Below are 19,668 nucleotides of genomic sequence, written 5' to 3'. Positions count from 1 at the left end.
ACCTAAAAAATGTCAATGTGTGATTTTTTATTTTTTTATTTTAGAAAAGGATGTCAACAGAGGGCATTTGTGTGGCCTGTGGGGAGTAGTTGGTAGGTACTCACTTTAATCATTCTCTTATGCAGGAAGAGTCCCAGTGGAGATGAGGTGGGGGAATGTAGGGCTAGGTGCACAAATGTGGGCAGGAAAAGGGAGCTCACTGGGTCTTCAGAGCAGGGGATGACCTGAGGAAGGTGGCTGACTGGCAGGGCGGGCTGGAGGAGAGATGGGCACAGAAGGCTAGAGCTGCTAGAAGGAGTAGCAGCCTTGGAGTGGAGAGAAGCAATAGGTGAGAAACGTCAGCTGGAAGACTGGCCAGGACTTGGACAAGGGTGAGAGAGAAGTTAGACATGACTGTCAGGAGTTGAGCTGTGTGTTTAAACCAGGGGGACCTCCGAACGGGATTGGAGAATTCTAGGGAGCTGGCCTCTTTCACGGCACTTGCCATGCTCTGCCTTGTTTTATTTTCTCACCGCTTTCCTTATCCTCACCTCAAGGGCAGGGAGTGTGTCTTACTCATCTTGGCATCACAGTGTCCTATATGCCATAGGGCATATGACAGGTGCTCAGGCAGCACTTACATTGAATTATTTTGGATCATTTGGGCTTGAGAAACAGATGTGCCACCTTTCATTCCACTAGTTCTAGAATCATCCCTTCCCTTCACATGCTGCTTTAGCTCTTCCACTCCTCAGTCAGGCAGCCGTTATTCGTGGGCTTCTCATTAGCAAGACAGCATATGCTTATCAAGCCATGATGTTAGTTAATCATGAAAGGCTGAATATAGTCAGGCTGTGTCAAGTTCAGAGTTAGCGAGGCATTTCTCTGGGGCACACAGAAGGAAGTTTCTTTAGCGGTGAGAGAAGTAGCCACTACCAACCAATCAACGCAAACTGTCACCTGCTTCCTTCAGGTCTCCTGAGACAGCTACTATAGGACCCTCCCATTAATACTGCAGGCATCAATAAATGCCTGTTGGGGGGTGGGGTAGGGAGAGCAAGGGAGCTATACTCAAAACTAAACATTCACCCGAACACTTATTGAACATGTTCTACAATGTCTGTGGACACAGGCCTCGGAGCAATTGCATGTACCCTATTTTCAGAGGTCAGCTTCAAGGTTATAGTTTCCCAGAAGCCTCTGGACACCCTTCCTGTAGATTAGGGCTGTTATAGCATCTTGAACTTCCTTAAGCCTATCATTTATAAAATGACATTTGAAATGACTGCTTTCCGGTCTACCGGTTTTTCTAAACTGGAAGCTCTTTGAAGGCAAAACCCCAGATTTTCGATCTCTGCATTGAGCACAGAGCCCTGTACAAGGCAGGCACCATTCAGTTAATGATTGCAGAATTAAATAAGGCAGTGATGTGGCATGCTAGGTGAAACCCGAGAATATCGGGGAAGGTTTCCCTGAGTTTGAGCTGGAGGTTAAACGAGTAAGTAGTCAGTTAATCAGGTAAAGCAATGAGAAACTTCCAAGTAGGGAACAGGTGTGTGCAAAAGTCAGAAGGCATCCCGAAGAAAGGTGTGAAATTCTGTGGTTAGAGCACCGCAGTATAACTGAAAAGCGAGGGCACTGGAGAGGTAACAGGACCCCGCACCCGTCAGGGTCAAGTGCATAAAGCATAGGTAATGGCAGCAACCCGGGCCAGAGGACAAAGATGCCGACATCCAAACCACTTGAGAGCCAGGGACCCCCACCGGTAGCGCCTCGCACCTCGCCTTGCCAACAGCACGTGCCGCCTGGCCGCCGCGCACCCCGGCCTGCGTGGGGGCCCAGGCCGAGGGGACTCCCGGGGCGCCTAGGGAGGGACGCCCGGGGCGGGGCGCGCAGGCGCGCTGAGGCCTTGAGCCCCAAGAGGCGGGTGGGTGCGCGCGCTTCCTCGCGCACGCGCGCACGGAGGGGGAGACTGCCGCTGTGACGCTGCTGCGGCGGGCGGGCGGCGGCGCGTGAGGCGCGCGATTCCCCGTGTCTTGGGAGCAGTGCCCCAGCCCCCGCCGCTCCCGCTGCCGCCATGTCGGGCCGGTCGGTCCGGGCCGAGACCCGCAGTCGGGCCAAGGACGACATCAAGAAGGTGATGGCGGCCATCGAGAAAGTGCGGAAATGGTGAGGGGCTGGGGCAGAGAGTGCCGGTGGTAGTCGCCGGCCCTGGCCCAGAGGAGCGCGGTACTAGCTGGCTGGGTGGGAGCCGACCGGCAGGCGCTTGGGGGGAGGGGGGGAGCGGGAGAAGGCGGGAGGAGGGTGCAGCTCGCGTCGGCGTGAGGTCAGAGGGCGCGCGGCTGCCACCAATCAGCGGGTCGCCCGGCTCACGAGGCCCGCCCACCTGCCCAAGGGTCGCGCGTCTCCCAGAGGGTCTGCCGACTTCCGGCCGCGCTGGGGCCGCGCGACCGCTTTTGGACGCCGGGCTCCGCGGTTCTGTCCCTGCGCCCGCCTGCTTCAGGAGGCTTTTTGCGTTCTTAACTGCCCCAAATAATATCTCTAACAATCCCTGGGGGGGTCCCCGCCGGCCAGACCGAGCGCTCTACGTAGTAACTCGCTGTAAGTTTGGTGAGAGCTCACGCTGAACCTACCTGTCACGAGAACAGGCGTGGTCATCGGAATCAAACTCCCTCTCTTTCTCCTGATACCGGTCCACACGCAGCCAACTGGGTAGGCGTTTTTTTCTTGGTGCTGCCAGCTTGTTGGTTAAGCAGTTGAGACCCCACCCTTATTTGGAAACGGCTGGTGTAATGTTCATTGCAGGGCCGGTTGACCGCCTATTTTGTTTTTTTGTTTTTTGTTTTTTTTTTTTTAGAGAGAGCTAGCCAGTGGGGGAGAAGGACAGAGAGGTAGACAGAATCCCAAGCAGTCTCCACACTCAGCGCAGAGCCAGACAGGGAGATCATGATCTGATCCGAAATCAACAGTCGGTGGCTCAACCGAGCACTCAAGCACCCCAAACCGCCTATTTTGTATTAGGAACTTTGATGTATTTTCGCATTAAACTTTAACAGACAACTGTTGCACCAAGTTCATGAGCCCTTTTCTCTAGCTGACAACTAGTAATAGTTTTAAAGCCCAAGTAGGGGTTAACTCCCTCAGCGGGAGACTTCCAGCCCTTCGTCCTCCACCCCCTTTTAGAGGCGTTGTTACCTTGGAATTTTTTTTTCTTTTGCGTGTTTATTCATTTCTACTCAAGTTTAAGTTCCTTATCTCTTTATATGTAAAGACTTTATTGTAGTTGGGACGCATACATACTAGTTAAACAATGATTTCTTTTCCCCTCCAAATCTAATCCTAGGGTTTTTTGGTGAAACCTAAGAATCGGCACATCTTTGTCTTCTGGCTGTTTCTGTTCCTACCTGCAGTTTAGGCCAGATGACCATCCTCTCACCTGGAACTCTTAGCTTCTATGGTCTCCTTGCTTCAACTCTTCCTCATTACTCAGTCCATTCATCACATTGCAGTCAGAGTGATTTCACTTTCTTTCCAGTGTAAATATTATCATAGCACTCCCCCGCTTAAGAAACAACGCTTCAGTGAACCCTTCTTGCTCTTAGGTCAAAGATGATCCTTCCTACCTCACCCACCTGGTTCAAACTGCCCTCTTTTTCTGGGGGTTGATGGCCATCTTTCAGCTGGAGCCATGTCCTGCCAGGCATCCTTCTCTACCCTCTCTTCCTCCTTGCCTAGTTAACTACTAGATTTGCTCAAAAATTGCTTTCTCGGGCACCTGGGTGGCTCAGTCAGTTAAGCATCTGACTTCGGCTCAGGTCATGATCTCATGGCTCATGGGTTCAAGCCCCTTGTCAGGCTCTGTGCTGACAGCTCAGAGCCTAGAGCCCTCTTTGGATTCTGTGTCTCCCCCTCTCTCTGCCCCTCCCCAACTCACACTCTGTCTCTCTCTTTCAAAAATAAATAAACATTTAAAAAAAATTTTTTTTAATTGCTTTCTCAAGGGACACCTTTCAAAATCCCCAGTCTAAATCAGGTCCCTTTCATAGTACTTTCCTCAATTGTATTAGGTTGAATTGTAAGATATTTCCTATATTTGACTTTTCAACTTAACACAAGTGGAAATTTGATGTGTTTAAGCCTAATGATTAAGCGACTGTGAAATGCGTTGTTTGGTGTCTGTTTCCAATTGAAATGGAGGCTCTGTGAGGCTAGGGACCGTATATCTTGCTCCCTGTGTGCCCAGGGTCTAGCACAGGGTCATGTGTAGCAAATATTTATTGAATAAATGAGAAAGTGGAGTGCTCTGTATAGGAATTAATTTCAATGTCTTAAGTATGTAGTTCATTCTTCTATTTGCTGAACAGCATTCTCAATATCAGCAGGCACACAGTTACTTTTTTTGCTTTTTTTGTAACCTCACATTTGGACTTGAAATTTTCAGAAGTCATACTTCAGGCTCCCCAACTCTGCTTGTCCATAATCTCGTCCTTATTCAAGAATGGGGGGAAAACTCATTTTTTAAGTAACTTCCTTTGTAAGATAAAACCTTAAAGCAGTCTTTTTATGGCTTAGTCTTCACCTCTTTCAGAAACCAGTGTAAGACTTGGAAGCATCCTGTTCTGTTCCTGTGATTATTTTTAAACAGAATTGTGTTTCAACCTAGAGTTCCACAGGGGTCCTAGGAGTTCTCCTTGCCAGGGGATGTCCTCATCTTAACCGTCTTGCAGCCTTCTCAACTTCCTTATCACCTTCATGTGTTACACTGATTTCCTTACTTGACTTTTTATTCCTTTGTGCTCCTGAGGTCAGGACCGTATGTTAACACATCCTTTGTCTTCTGCAGGGTCTTGTATAATAGGGCTTTGTAAACATCAGTGGAATTGAATTAATTTTTGGAAAATAAAGAAGTAATGCCAGGTAGATACCAGAGTGTGAAAATGTGCCAGTACTTGGTGTCGTCAGTGAGATAAGAAGGGCTTTGGTACACTGCACATGAGGAAAGGCAAGTAGAGGGTTTGGACCCAAAGGAATTTGATAGAGACGTCTTTTTGGAAGGGTTGATTTTGCATCAAAAGGTAAAGTGTAATTTGATGGAGAGGAAGTTTGGAAGGCATTTAAGATTGAAGGAATGTGGGGTGCCTGGCTGGCTCAGTTGGAAGAGCATGTGACTCTTGATGTCAGGGTCATGAGTTTGAGCCCCATGTTGGGTGCAGAGGTTACTAAAATAAATTTAAAAATTGGTGGGAGGGCATCTGGGTGGCTCAGTCAGTTAAGCATCTGACTTGGGCTGAGGTTCTGATATCCCGGTTGGTGAGTTTGAGCTCTTTGTCATGCTCTGCTGTCAGCGTGGAGCCTGCTTCAGATCCGCCCCCCCTCAAAATTAAATAAACATTAAAAAAAGTTATTTGTAAAAGATTGAAGGAATAAGTTGCTGAGAAGTATAAAATCACATTATGAACAGAAAATCTGTTTCATTATTTATTGGTTTTAAGAAGTGTCTTTCTTTCAGGGAGAAAAAGTGGGTGACTGTGGGTGACACATCCCTTAGGATATTTAAATGGGTTCCTGTAACAGACAGCAAGGAGGTAAGTGTGGAAGAAAATCAAAACAACAAAAAGGTACCATTTACTTCCTTCTTTTCTTTCCTTGATTGTCTCTTAATTATAAAGGAATTTATTTCCTCAGAATTGAGCTGCAAGTACGTCAGGGGCGCCCTCTGTGGTTGATCCATGGAAAGTCTCTCTTTCTTTACCCCCTTTTATTTCCTTTCCTTAACCCATTCCTCTTTTTCAAGGCTCGATGAACCACACCCTCAGCCTGCTCCCTGTGATAGTATAGTTTAATTAGTACACAGCCATGCCTATTGATTTCCTTGTTGTCTGTGGCCGCTTTTGAGTTCAAATGGCAGAGTTGAGTCATTGCCATAAGACCTAAAAGCCTGCGAAGTCTAAAGTATTTCTTACATGGCCTTGTAAGAAGTTTGCTGACTCTTGCTCTTAGCCAAATAGCTGTCCGTTATAGTACATTATATGTGTTTTAAATATATATATATACTTTTTAAATTCCTCTTCCATGGGTTTATGTGGATAGCTGTGTATTCTTGAAAAATACACAGCATTGTATCATGTTCATATTTTAAAATTTATAGAGCACTGTGCTTTCTGTAGCTGTGAATAGAATTATTAACTTCGAATCTTGCATTGTATTTTCTTATATGCAATGACCACATTTATCTACTTTCCCTGAGTGACAAACATGTAGATTGTCTCCAACTTTTCTTCTCTAATTGTTTTTAAAAAGCTCAAATATCAAACACGTACAGACAGTATATAAAACATAAATGTACGGTCAGTATAATGAAAAAACATAAAACTAGTACCCTTGTAAAAACCACCCAGGTCAACAAACAGAGCATTGCCAACTTCCCCAGAGGCCTGTGTTTGACTCTTGATGGTGTCCCCTCCCCCGCTAGAATTCTCTTTCCTACTTTTGCTTTTCTTACCACTTCTCTAGTCCTTTGTAAACATTTTTAAGTTTATATAAACAGCATCATGAAGTATCTGTTTTCCTGTGTCTTGCTTTTTGTGCTCGGCGTTAGGTTGGTAACATTCACTCATGTTATCTTTGGAGCATTTGTCCCTTTTCATTGCTGTTTGGAATTTTATTATAGGCCTCGTGTCCTGATTTACTTCTCTGATCCTCCTGTAGATGGCTTTTTGGGTTGTTCGCCATTTGGGGTAATAGAAACAATGCTCCTGTGAACATTCTTACTCAGTATATGGGTCAGCCTGTGCATGGGTTTTCCTAGGAGATATTCTTATGAGTGGAATTGCTGGGTCTTAGAGTGTACATATGTTGACCTTGAGTAGCTAATGCTAAACTGTTTCTCAGAGTGGTTGTACCAATTTACATTCCCACCAGGAATAGAGTTCTCATTGCACCAAATCCTCAACAGTTGGTATTGTTACTTATATATAAAGATAAGTTGTGATTTTAGTTTGGTGACTACTTATGTAAAAACTAACGAGTTTGAACATGTTTTTAATGTTTAGGACTGAACCTTTTGGATTTCCTGTTTCAGAAAGTGGCTCTTTAAGTCTCTTTGATTGTTTTTTTCCTTGTGACTTACAGGAATTTTCTATATTCTGGACACAAAGCCTTCATCGATTGTATACTCTTCATACCTTTTTCCATTCCATGGCTTGTCTTTGCACTCTCTTTAGGCTGCCTTGAGTACATAACTTTAAAAAAAATTTTTTTTTAAAGGTGTTACTTTAAGTAATCTCTACACCCACGGTGGGGCTTGAACTCACGACCCTGAGATGAAGAGTCACATGCTATCCTGACTGAGCCAGCCAGGCCCCTGAAAGTTTTGAATTTTAATGTAGACGAATTAATTAATCTTTTTTTTAATAATTACCTTTTCCTTCTTTGAGGCCACAAAGATCATCTCCGTATAGTCTTCTAAAAGTTCATTATTCAGTTCCCATTTATAACACACCTGGCACTGATTTCTGTGTATTTTGAAGTAAGGGCCTGATTTCATTTTTTTCCACGTGGATGTGCATTTGTCCCAGCGCCAGTTATTGAAAAGATTGTTCTTTTCCTCCTGCTCTGTAGAGCCACCTTTGTCGTATTTCAAGTGTCCAAATATGGGTCTGTTTCTGTACTTTCTACCAAAAGCTGTAGCTTTTTGGTAGCACAGATGACATCCCCTAAACCATCCCATTCTTCTGGAGGACTCGTGGGTTAGATGCCCAGGAGTGGGATTGCTGTCCCGGGGCGTGCACACGAATCGTTTTTACTGACTGCTGCCCAATCTCTCCTGAGAAGGGCTGCACCAGCATAGTTAGTACACTTCCCCAGGGGTACCCGGGGGCTCACACTGCCACAACTTCATGGCATTTGATATAACCAGTCCTGCCAGTCTTCAAGCTCTTTGTTTATTTTGCATTTCTCTGATTACTCAGGAGGTTGATAATTGTCTCTCTTCAGGTTTCCATTCATACTTCCTTTTATCCATTTAAATACCTCTTCTCTGATTTCTTTTGCATTTTTTGTATTGGGTTTCCTGTCTTTTCTGATTTGCATGGATTCATTGATAGCTACAGAAAACTCTGGTCACTTTTGTACATTGCAGGCATCTGTCTGACATGTCACCTGTCTGAGAACTTTGTCAATAATGTCCTTTAATTTTGTGTCAAACAAATTTTTTCATATGGGTTTTGCTTTTTGAATCTTGTTTGAAAATTATTCTCCACTGCATGGTCATAAAGAACATCTCCCATCTTCTGTTAGGTTTTGTTTTTTTTTCTTAGGTTTATTTATTTATTTTGAGAGAGACAGAGACAGTGTGAGCCAGGGAGGGGCAGAGAGAGAGGGAGAGAGAGAATCACAAGCAGGCTCCGCACTGTCAGTGTACAGCCTGACACAGAGCTCAGACTCATGAACTGTTAGATCGTGACCTGAGCCAAAATCAAGAGTTGGTCCTGTTAGATTTTTGGCTATTGTTGTTTTTTAATGGTGGAGATATGGATCTAATTTTAATTTTCCTTCATACAGAGAGCTTTTTCACCTAATACTGTTTACTAAACAATCTATTCTTTCTCCGCTGACTTGGGATGTCATCTGTGTTGTGTGCCATATTCATATCTAGATCTGTTTTTCAGCTCTCCATTCTGTTTTGTTGTAATTTTATCTCCTGCTGCACTGGAATGATTTTTATTTACCATCAGTTTTTAGTATTAATATTAAGTAGGGCGAGTTTTCTCTCTTGCTGTAGGTTTATTGGGAAGATAGCCTTTATCAAAACAAAACTTCCCAGGGTGCCTGGATGGCTCAGTTGGTTGAGTATCCCACTCTTGATTTCGGCTCAGGTCATGATCCCAGGGTCACGGGATCAAGCCCACATCGGGCTCAGCGCTGAGCATGGAGTCTGCTTGGGATTCTCTCTCTCCCTCTCTCTCAGCCCCTCTCTTGCGCTAGTGTGTGCTACCTCTGAAATATTAACGATAATAATAATAAAATAAATACTCCCTTCTCTTTTTAGGTTTCTAAGATTTATTAAAAATTATGAATAGATGTTAGACTTGATCCAGCTGCTTTTCCTGAGCTTACTGAAATGTTCATGTGATTTGCCTCCTCTAATCTTTAATGTATTAGTATGGTGAATTAATAAAATTTCTGATGTTGACCCTTTTACATTCTTTTTTTTTTTTTTAATTTTTTTTCAACGTTTTTATATATTTTTGGGACAGAAAGAGACAGAGCATGAACGGGGGAGGGGCAGAGAGAGAGGGAGACACAGAATCAGAAACAGGCTCCAGGCTCTGAGCCATCAGCCCAGAGCCCGACGCGGGGCTCGAACTCACGGACCGCGAGATCGTGACCTGGCTGAAGTCGGACGCTTAACCGACTGCGCCACCCAGGCGCCCCAGACCCTTTTACATTCTTACATGCCAAAGAGAAATTCTACTTGGATATGCTTCCCCACATATAAGCTGGTGTTCAGTTCACATTTAAGATACTTCATTTGAGGTACTTGCATCTGGGTCATAAGTGAAATTGGTTTATAATTTTCTTTTAATATATTATCCTTACCTTGTTATGGCATTAAGATTACATTAGCCTCCTAAAACAAATTAGGCAATTGCCCCTCTCTTTTGATTTCTAGAACAAAATTAAGTTTGGTAGAACTCACTTTTAGTACTTTCTGGGCTTTTGGTTGAGGGATGATTGTTATGGTGGCTTTAATGGTGATTGGTGTATTTAGATTTTCTCTTTTTTTGGCATTTATTTTGCATTTTATGTATTTCCCAGAAATTGGTTCTTTAGGAGAGTGCAGTGCTAGGTCCTCCGCCTTTCTTCATTTCCCCAGAAGTGTGTAGAAATGAGGCAGGGCACTTCCCTGTTGGCCAGTAATGCTAACCTTTTGGCAGTTCATGACTCAGTCTTGTATAATAAAGAATTAATTGGCCCTGTTCAAATGCCAGCAACACCCCTGCTGAAGAACACTGATCAGAGTTTTCAAATGTATTGGTATGTAGTTATTCATAATATTCATATTTCCATAATATGATCGAGTTTATTGTCTCTCCTAAAATCTTTATCAAAAAAATCTCGTAATTTTTGTTCATCTTTTGTTTGCTTTGTTCTCTGTTTCGTTAGTTGTTGCCATTGTTCTTTCCTTTTATGTTTTATTGGGTTTACTCTGTTGTACTTTTTCTAGCTCCTTGTATTAAACTTAGCACTTTTTTTTCCAGTTTTGTTTTCTTTTAAAAAAATACATTTCACTTTAGGGATGTCTAGCTGGCTCAGTCGGTGGAGCATGCGACTCTTGATCTTGTGAGTTTGAGCCCCGCCTTGGGCATAGAGATTACTGAAAACAAATTTTTTTTTCACATTAGTTGTCTCCCAAATTTTGACATATATGCATATCAAAATGTCATCGATAGTGTAATTGTTTTAAGTTTTTTATAAATTCCTCTTTAGTTTCCCTCTTTAATCCAAAATTTGTTTTATTTTGATTATTTTTTTAATGGTTATTTATTTTTGAGGGAGAGCACAAGCAGCAGAGGGGCAGAGAGAGAGAGGGAGACACAGAATCCGAAGCACACTCCAGGTTCTGAGCTGTCAGCACAGAGCCTGAAGTGGGGCTCAAACTCACAAACCATGAGATCGCAACCTGAACCGAAGTTGGACCCTTAACTGACTGAGCCACCCAGGCGCTCCAATCCAAAGTTTAATACAATGATTTTTAATTTCTAGATGTGAGATTTAAAAAAGAATTTTTTTTAATGTTTATTTATTTCTGAAGGAGAGAGAGACAGAACATGAGTGGGGGAAGAGCAGAGAGAGAGGGAGACACAGAATCCAAAGCAGGCCCCAGGCTTTGAGCCATCAGCACAGAGCCCGAAACGGGGCTCAAACTCACCAACTATGAGATCATGACCTGAGCCAAAGTCAGACGCTCAACCGACTGAGCCACACATGTGCCCCTGTGTGGGATTATTTTTTAGCTGTCTTTTTAAAAGTGGTGTTCTGATTGTATTGGATTGGTAGGATATTCGTTCTTTGGGATTATCGGGACTTTTTTTTATCTGGTCTAGTACGTGATTGATTTTTGGACCATTCACTTGTGATTAAAACAAATATACTCTCTAGGTACGAAATTAAACAATAAACAAGCATTTATTATATTACCCAAATTTTCTGTATCCTTGCTTATTTTTTGTATGTTTGTCCTGTTATTACAATTACATCATTCACACCAAATTTCCTCAAGTTGGTGGTTCTTCAGAACAAATTTCCAGTATCCTCTTCTTTCTGAGGAGACCTACAGTGTTTTATTGAAATTCTCGTGTCCTGTTAGTGTCCTTCTTCCGGTGTAGCTTGTTCTGTTTCTCGTCTTTCCTGGTGCTTGTTTCCTCCGGAGTCTGGTTAGTTTCTTCTGTGCACTCAGTTTTTATTCCCGGGGGACTCTGAGCTGCCATGGCTAGAAGTATGTAACTGAGGGAGGATGTAAGCCCAGGCTCTGGTTTTCCTTCCTCTGAGTGAATTTAGGCCATTGTGTGAGCCTTGGGATTCAGCCTTTCCCTTATCCCCTGTCCCTCTCCCCCTGCCTCCCAGGGAAGTCCCTAGTACCAGTCTTCCAGATGCCACTTTATCTGGGAGCCGCCAGCCTTCCTTGTCATTGCCAGCCCCAGAGAGCTGCTGGGTGAAAGTTAGGGGAGCTCTGGAGCCACCCTTTATTTTTCATCCAGCTCTGGCTCTAGTGGTGCCATTACCCACTAGGGGTCGAAGGTCAGACAATTAAATCTCTTGGGTATGTGGAGAGGGGGGTGCACTGGTAGAAAGCCCTTCCCTGCCCCAATGCATTTCTCACATATTTCCTAATTCAGATTCCGCCTGCCAGGGGCACCTGGGTGTCTTAGTCTGTTAGGCTCTCTCTCTCTCTAAATAGATGAATTAATTAATAAACATTTAAAACAACAACAACACATTCTCCCTGCCTAGGACCTGGTTCCCTTTGTGTCTCCCAAGGGCTTCTCGCAGTGTTTGCTGAGGTCCATCAGTTTATCTGTCCTCCAGTGGTTCACAGTGGTGTGCCATCTTCTAAGGTACTAGTATATATCTGCTACATTAGGCAAAATAGGAGACGATGATCAAATTGGTGAAGAGAAAGTGGGAAAGATCCAAGGGAGTGAGACACCGTTGACGAGGGTAGATTGGTACAAACTTTACACAGGTTAGGCTGCTCTCACATGTACATTGAAAAGTTTTCAGTGATGGCGGTGCTAATGAACTGGATGGCGGGAGCCCTTCCACAGTGTATGGCCTGGCATGTCCCCAGTGTGCACTGTAAATACCTTACCAGTTTAGTTGTCAGTTATACCTCAGTACAGTGGAGGGGGGGATCGTTTTCAAAACGTTTATCCCTTTGATCTAGAAGTTTTATCTCTAGGAACTTATTCTCAGGAGATAATCATGATGTGTACAAGGTACGTCTACATTGTTGAGCATTATAATATGGTTCAGAGTGTTTAAGAATTGCAAACAAAATAGATTGTATTGTGGAGAATTCATTAAGTTATCATGCACCTGTTATCTTGTAAAGCTTTGTAACCATTATAAAAGATGTTCTAGAAGAGTATTCAAGTGACAGGGGAAAACATTTTTTAAAGATTAAAAAAAATTTTTTTGATGTTTTTATTTATTGGGGGGGGGGAGGGCGGGCATGTGAGTGGGGGAGGGGCAGAGAGAGAGGGAGACACAGAATCTGAAGCAGGCTCCAGGCTCTGAGCTGTCAGCACAGAGCCCAACGCGGGACTCAGACCCACAAACCGTAAGATCATGACTTGAGCAGAAGTTGGACCCTTAACTGACTGAGCCACCCAGGCGCCCCTTAACGATTTTATTTTTAAGTCCTCTCTGCATTCAGCATGGGGCTCAAACTTAGAACCTCAAGAGCAAGAGTCGCACGCTCCACTGACTGAGCCAGCCATGTGCCCTGGAAAATGTTTTTAATACAGATAATTGGGGGAGGGAAATAGGTTGCAATACTATATCATGATCCATCTTCATACAAATATATAGATAGGTTGTCTGGTTGTACAGGTGATTTCCTTTTTCTGTATTTTCAGAATTTTCAAACTGAATACGTATCTTACCGAACACAGAATCATTAAAATTAAAACAAATGAGAGATCAGAAAAAAATGATGAAGCCAGATGTTGGCATCTGTACCAAATACATTTCTATGATCCTTTTAGAGAGTCATGAGGTACAGTGTATTTCAAGAAACATCATATGTTTATACTTTTTGATCTAGAAGGAATATTTTGTGTGTGAATTTATCAAAATAAAATGACCCAGAGAAGAAGTGAAAGTTGAGCATTGTGGCTTTATTCCTAGTGGCATTAAATAAACACAAACCGAAAAAAACAAAACAAAACAACCCGAAATAAGTTAAAGCTAAATGGCCAATAGGTGAGCGGTAGCTGGGTGGCTCAGTCAGTTAAGCATTTTGACTCCTGATTTCAGCTCAGGTCATGATTTTGCAGCTCGTGAGATCAAGCCCTGAGTCGGGTTCCATGCTGACAGCGTGGAGCCTGCTTGGGATTCTCTCTCTCTCTCTCTCTCTCTCTCTCTCTCTCTCTCTCTCTCTGTTTCTCTCTCTCTCTCTCTCAAAATAAACAAACATTTATAAAAAATTACCAATAGGTAAGAAGCGATTAAGTGAATTACGGTTTATGGAATATAATGCAGCTAGTAAAAATTGTGTTTCTGTAGTTCATGTGGTGAAATGTAAAGTGTAATTGCCTTAAAGTTATGTCTGCATGTGGAAAAAATGAAGGGAAAGACGTGCACGAGTATGTACAGTTGACTCGTTGCAGAGAGAGGATTGAGAGCTGTTACCAAATATTAAATGCATGTGCAATAAATAGACTTGTATAAAAAGTATAAATTAGTAAATTTGAGATTACCCAGATTTAAACTTTGGCTGCTCTCACTTGCAAACGTTCGCATGGATTATTTCCTTTCCTGTGGGTTCCTGTGTTGCAACTGGTGCTTACCTCCGCACTGTGGTCACCCATGTGTGTAACCTGCATCCTGCTCGAAGGAAATGATGTTCTAGGCAGAGGTAGACATGGGGTGATCATTTTGAGTGGATGGGTTGATTGTCAGGAATCGTACTAGAGGGGCCCCTTTGTCCCATCACTGCTTGCATTACATATAAAGCGACTCCTTTCTTTGTCCATTCTTTCACTTTTTCCTGCTGTGCTACCCAAACAAGAATCCTTCTCAAATCAGTACTCTGTATTTCCTGTCCATCCACACAGGGAACAAGTTGGATAGAGCATTCGCTCAGGGCAGGAAGCAGAAGAGAACCGCAGGGAGCTCTAGTGGAAGCCTACGTGTCTGTTTCTCACTTTTGAGTCATATTAGTGCTGGAAGGGTCCGTTTTACAGCATAGAGACACTGAGACTTGGGGACACCTTGTCCAGGATTCTGTTATTCCTTGGGTCCTGGATTCTCAAACTGTTGTCATTATTCCTGTTCAGTCGTAATCCAGACCTCTGTGGTGTCTTACTAGCACCCTTCTCCCTCTCTGTGGGTCTCCCACTTGGCTGTGTCATATTCCTCTTTTTTTCCTTTTCTAGAAAGAAAAGTCAAAATCGAACAGTTCAGCAGCCCGGGAACCTAATGGCTTTCCCTCTGATGCTTCAGCCAATTCCTCTCTCCTTCTTGAATTCCAGGGTGAGTTGCATCCGTATGTCTTCCTTGCAGGAAAAGCAGCACTTAGATGAACCCATTAATAATGAGAAGAATAGCTTTGCGTGTCACTTCAGTGCCTGCTGTGTTGTTGGTATCTTGCTGGCACTTTACATCAAGTCTTTTAATTTAAGCCTCACGGCAACCCTGCACAGTAGATGATAGCAGCTTCATTTTCCATGTAGGGAAACCGAGGCTCAGAGAGATGAAGTTCCATATCTCGAGGTACATAACTAGTAAGTGACAGGCTTCGTGTCAGGTTCTGGTTCTCTGGATGAGAAACTCTTTTCTTTAGACTGTATGTTTTAGGATGACAGTGCCTTAGACCAGGCCACCCAAAGCCAGGGCCTCTCCCATCCACTGTCAGCAAAGTTCCGCCTCTGGAACCAGCCTGCAGTAAGTGTCCCGCCTGTGTCAGCACTGTGGTCTCAGTACTGCCTTCACACCTGTGTGGTGGCTGCTGTTCAGAAGCATTGAGCTTCTCATTTTTGTTCTTCCCCTCGGCCTGTGACCTAAAGTAAGCGGTTATCATCATCCCTATTAAAGGAAGCCGATACTCCGAGAAGAGGTGTTTGCCTAAGCTCAAAAGTGACAGAGCTTTATTCTTTTTACAATAGAATGTTGCTTCTGTTTTAGCATAGAAGATCGTGGTCTTTGTAGGAGTAAAGACTAGAAAGGGCTTGGAACGAGGCTGGGAGTGTGCAGGGATCCTCTCCCTATCTCCCCCAGCCACCCGAGGTCAGTGAGCATGGTGGAGGAAGGAGAATACGAGGGAACAGTTTTCTAGTTATGTGCGGGGTGGCCAATAATCACAAAGCTCTGGGAGACATCCGAGGCTCTGTTTCCTCAATCTGGCCTACATCGCATCCTTTTCATTCAGTGAACATTTACTGAACTCCTGCTGTGTGCCAGGTACCGGGTACTGCACTGGAGATCCAAGGACAGGACAAGTAAGCCCCCGAGCCTGCTTGCACAGAGCACAATGGAAATTGGTGTGTAAAATAGTAAATGTAGGTGTGCACAGGGTACAACAGGAGCATAATAGGGTGGTCACCCAGAGGAACCTGGGACATGGAGGAAGTGGTGCTCGAGCCGATTGGTGGCATGTATCGGGACTTTCCAGGAAGACCAGAAAGAGCGGGTCATACCCGACACCTGTGCTTGAAGCAGGCCTTAGGTTAGTCCGCTTCGCTGGAGCCGAGGCCGCAGTGTGGAATCCTGCTGTGTGGAGGAACAGTCGTCAGTAAGCCTGTAGGTCAGAAAAGATTTTGTAAGTTGTGATAGGGCTATCTGTGCCTGCCCAGGGTAGCCCTGGAGTTTGAATTGTATCCTTTGTGCAGCAGAGAACCGCTGAAGGATTTAGAGGGATCCCTCTGGCAACGGCGTGAAGTGTGGGCTGGAGTACGGGAGACTGAAGGAAGGGCAGTCAGGTGCCTGTTGCAGGAGGCCAAGCCAGAGACAAGGAGGCCTGAACTAAGGTGGCAGGAGAGGAAGGAATGAACACCACTGATGTCAGAGCGGTAGGCTGGACCAGATTTGGTGACCAGCTGCTGGAGGGGAGGGAAAGGAAGGAGCTTTTGACTCCTTAGTTTTTAACTTAGGTGGTGATTTTAAGCCTTCAGACAGACTATGCCAGATGGGAATTTCTTGGTCCTTGAGGTGGCCAAGTAGAGCCTGGGCCACTGAAGGGCCCGAGTGACCGCCTCTAGATACCACCACGCTCCTTGAGATAGCCGAGAATGCCAGGCAGATTTTAGCATTTTCTACACCTCTCGTGTTGTGAGAAAGATTGAGAGGCACAGCTACATCACTCCTTTCCACTGGACAGTGAGAAAATACCCGGTCCAAACTATACTTGGTGAGTAAGAAAGCAGGGATTACTAAGTATACCCTGACCTTCCAGAAATGTAAATGTTGCATGAACTTAAAGATTTTGGCTGCATCTGGCGCTGAGAATATATGTTGTGAAACAGAAAATGTTTAAATGAACTCTCTTAGACTGTGGATAATTTGTCCTACCTTTGTTTGTTTGCCTTCGGTTCTGGGGGCATCTGCAGCAGCGATCATTGTGTTTGGTCGTGCCCATGGCTGTCTAAGGAGACACCAGGCTCTTGGCTCTTGTACCGTTACTCTCAAGAAAAATGACTACTCTCAGCTGTTGCCTTTGTCATGTTTGGTTTTCAGATGAAAACAGCAACCAGAGTTCTGTGTCTGACGTCTATCAACTCAAGGTGGACAGCAGCACCAACTCAAGCCCCAGCCCCCAGCAGAGTGAGTCCCTGAGCCCAGCACACACCTCTGACTTCCGCACAGATGACTCCCAGCCCCCTACTCTGGGCCAGGAGATCCTCGAGGGTGAGTCGCAGTTGGCCCAGGATGAGCATCTTGGAAGGGCCTGTGCTCTTGATGTTTCTGTTCTTTAGAGGAAGAGGTTAGAGAAGATGGACCTGGCAGCCTTGAGCCATTTGTCAATGTTTGAGCTGTTTTTGGGAAGGGTTGTGTTTTCCTCTCTCACAGAATGAAAGAAGAAAACAAGCAACACAATTGAGTGCCAGGCTCTGTGTAAGGCACTTTTCATGTTTGATACTTGGTATAATTTTCTCAAAGACCCTATGAGATAGCAGCTGTCATCTCTACCATGTACAGATGACAAAGTAGAATCCTAGAAAGGGTAAACTGCTTGTCTGAGATCACATAGCTAGCAACTGGTGGAACCGGATGTCTCCAGTTTCATTCCTTCTGACTTCAGAGATTATGCTCTTTGCATTATATCCTGTAAATTTCTTCTGATGACATATATTGATTCTCTGGCCAGTGTTGCTCTTCCCCAAGGTGCCTCCACATAGCTCTTAGGGAAGCTCCCCCAGCTTGAGGGAGATTCCACAGGAGTCTCCTGTCTCAGGAGGCCCTGCAGTTATACTGACATTGCTGCTTTTTCAGAGCCCTCCCTGCCCGCCTCAGAAGTTGCTGATGAACCTCCCACCCTCACGAAGGAAGAACCAGTTCCACTAGAGACACAGGTAAGAAGCCACTTTGGGTTTCCCCATTTCTAAAAACAAGTCCGGACTCTGTTGATGCGAACTGGAGCTGACAGCATCGGATGTGCTATGACCAGGGTGGGGAGGCAGCAAGGGAAGCTGGTGTCTCCAGGTTATAAGGTAGGGGAAGAGGTTTGTTTATCTGCAAGAAGGTTGGGGGTGGGCTTCTGGGCTGTAATTAGGGTGGATGGGGAGGTTCTGGTACAGAGGGATGGTCCTATAATTTCATGCTCTGACTGCTCCTAGATTGCTGAGGAAGAGGAAGACTCAGGTGCCCCACCCCTGAAACGCTTCTGTGTGGACCAACCCGCAGTGCCGCAGACAGCATCAGAAAGCTAGCACCATCCTGGCGCCCTTCGCCTCCTGGCCCCCTGCCTCTATTTATTGCATTCTGGTTCTGGCCGTGCTTTGTTGCTGGGGTAAGGGCAAGCACTGGGCTCCAGAGCTTGCACATAGGAGCCTTCTGGGCTGGAAGGGTGACATAGGACTTGGGGTGATAGCATCATCTTCCCGTCCCTGGCACCTGTGTTTGCTTGCTCCTGAGAAGAGGAGCGCTCATGTTCTTTTTGCACCCCAAGTAGGCTGGGGCGTCAGCCATCCCAAGGTTCATCTGTCACCTCCAGGTAGCAGTCTCTGCTCCAGAACCTCTGGACTGAGCCGCTGGCTCTTCTACAGGAGGATGTGGAAGGAGATGTGGAAGGCACCCTCTAGAGAAGAGAGTGCCCAGGGTTACTTGAACTTGAATGGAGACTGTAGATTCATGGACTTTCCTATCAGGCTAGGGGCCTGTAAGCTGCTGTTGGAGAAGACCTGGTAGAGACTTTGGAGGGAAGGGAAGGCTGTGCACGAGGGCGGAAAAGTCTGTATAGATTTCTGTCCTGACACTTCTGCCCATTCCTGAGGTTATCCTGCCTCTCATGGGCTCTCCAGCTGCTGACAGTCCTTTGTCCCCTGCTGCAACCACCCCCTTTCCCCAACACACACACACACGCAGACACACGCAGACACACATTCACACATACACACACAGCTTTCCCTGGTCTCACCTGTATGTTTCATTCCAGCATTCCCTGCCTCTTGCCACAGACTCTGCCCCAGCAAGGATTTGAGGTTCTGCCAACAGTACCCATCCCCCACAGTACTCCTTCAGCTCAGACTTTCTAGAAAGTTCCCTCTTCTTTGAAATCTGCATGTTTAATTGAACTTTGTGATTTTATTTTTTGTTCAAAAAAGTTTAAGAAAATGGAAATGGGCAACAGTGAGTGAAGACATATTTTAGCACTGAATAGAATATTTTTAAAATTAAACTATTTGAAATACGTCTTGTTGGTATTTGAGTGCTTCTTTCTTGAAGGTTGTGGGGGCAGGGCCTCGTGGGGTGATGGCTGAGTGCCTGCCAATTGTCTTACTCCCACAGAGGAGCTTTCTGATAGAAGCGATTTGGAGATCCCTCTTGAAGTTGTCATGTAGTCTGATTTACACTTCCGTCCCTCTGCACACTGAATGCAACCAGCATATGTTTGCCATGGCTCCAGGTCTTTAGGAGGCATTCATGAGTGGTTTTTTTTCTTTCATTTTTACTTTTTTAGATTATGGTAAAGTGCATACAACATCAAATTTACCATTTTAACCATTTAAAAGGGTACCGCTTAGTGGTAGTAAGTACATTCACAACACTGTGTGGCCATTGCTAGCTTTCTCCAAAACTTTTCATGACCTTGGACCCGTTAGGCAGGTGCTCCGTGTTTGCCACTCCCCCAAGGCTCTGCTTTCCCTCCAGTTCTTTTTTGCGCTCTTGATTCCTAAGGAGACCAATAAAGTCATGTCACAGTGGAAAAGAATTCTACATTCTGTATGTTCAAGAATTTCATTTCAG

General features: G+C 44.8%; 1 protein-coding gene across 2 annotated transcripts; it reads left to right on the top strand.

Moving 5' to 3' along the window:
- On the top strand, window positions 1-19,114 carry BCL7B (BAF chromatin remodeling complex subunit BCL7B). Of its 2 annotated transcripts, none has more exons than XM_045048056.1 (6): window positions 1-92; window positions 5,489-5,564; window positions 14,643-14,739; window positions 16,939-17,109; window positions 17,695-17,774; window positions 18,039-19,114. In XM_045048056.1, exons 1-6 carry the CDS (start codon window positions 10-12, stop codon window positions 18,129-18,131), a joined length of 600 nt encoding a protein of 199 aa, XP_044903991.1. In that variant the 5' UTR covers window positions 1-9; the 3' UTR covers window positions 18,132-19,114. The 2 variants fall into 2 exon arrangements, with proteins under 2 accessions (XP_044903991.1, XP_003998603.1); XM_003998554.5 differs by lacking the exon at window positions 1-92 and adding an exon at window positions 1,926-2,148.
- The last annotated feature ends 554 nt before the right edge of the window (window positions 19,115-19,668 follow it).

The sequence above is a fragment of the Felis catus genome, chromosome E3 (genome assembly GCF_018350175.1).
Source record: "Felis catus isolate Fca126 chromosome E3, F.catus_Fca126_mat1.0, whole genome shotgun sequence".
Taxonomy (NCBI): Eukaryota; Metazoa; Chordata; class Mammalia; order Carnivora; family Felidae; genus Felis; species Felis catus.
The sequence above is the reverse complement of the archived record's forward strand: the minus strand, read 5'-3'. Positions and strand labels throughout refer to the sequence as shown.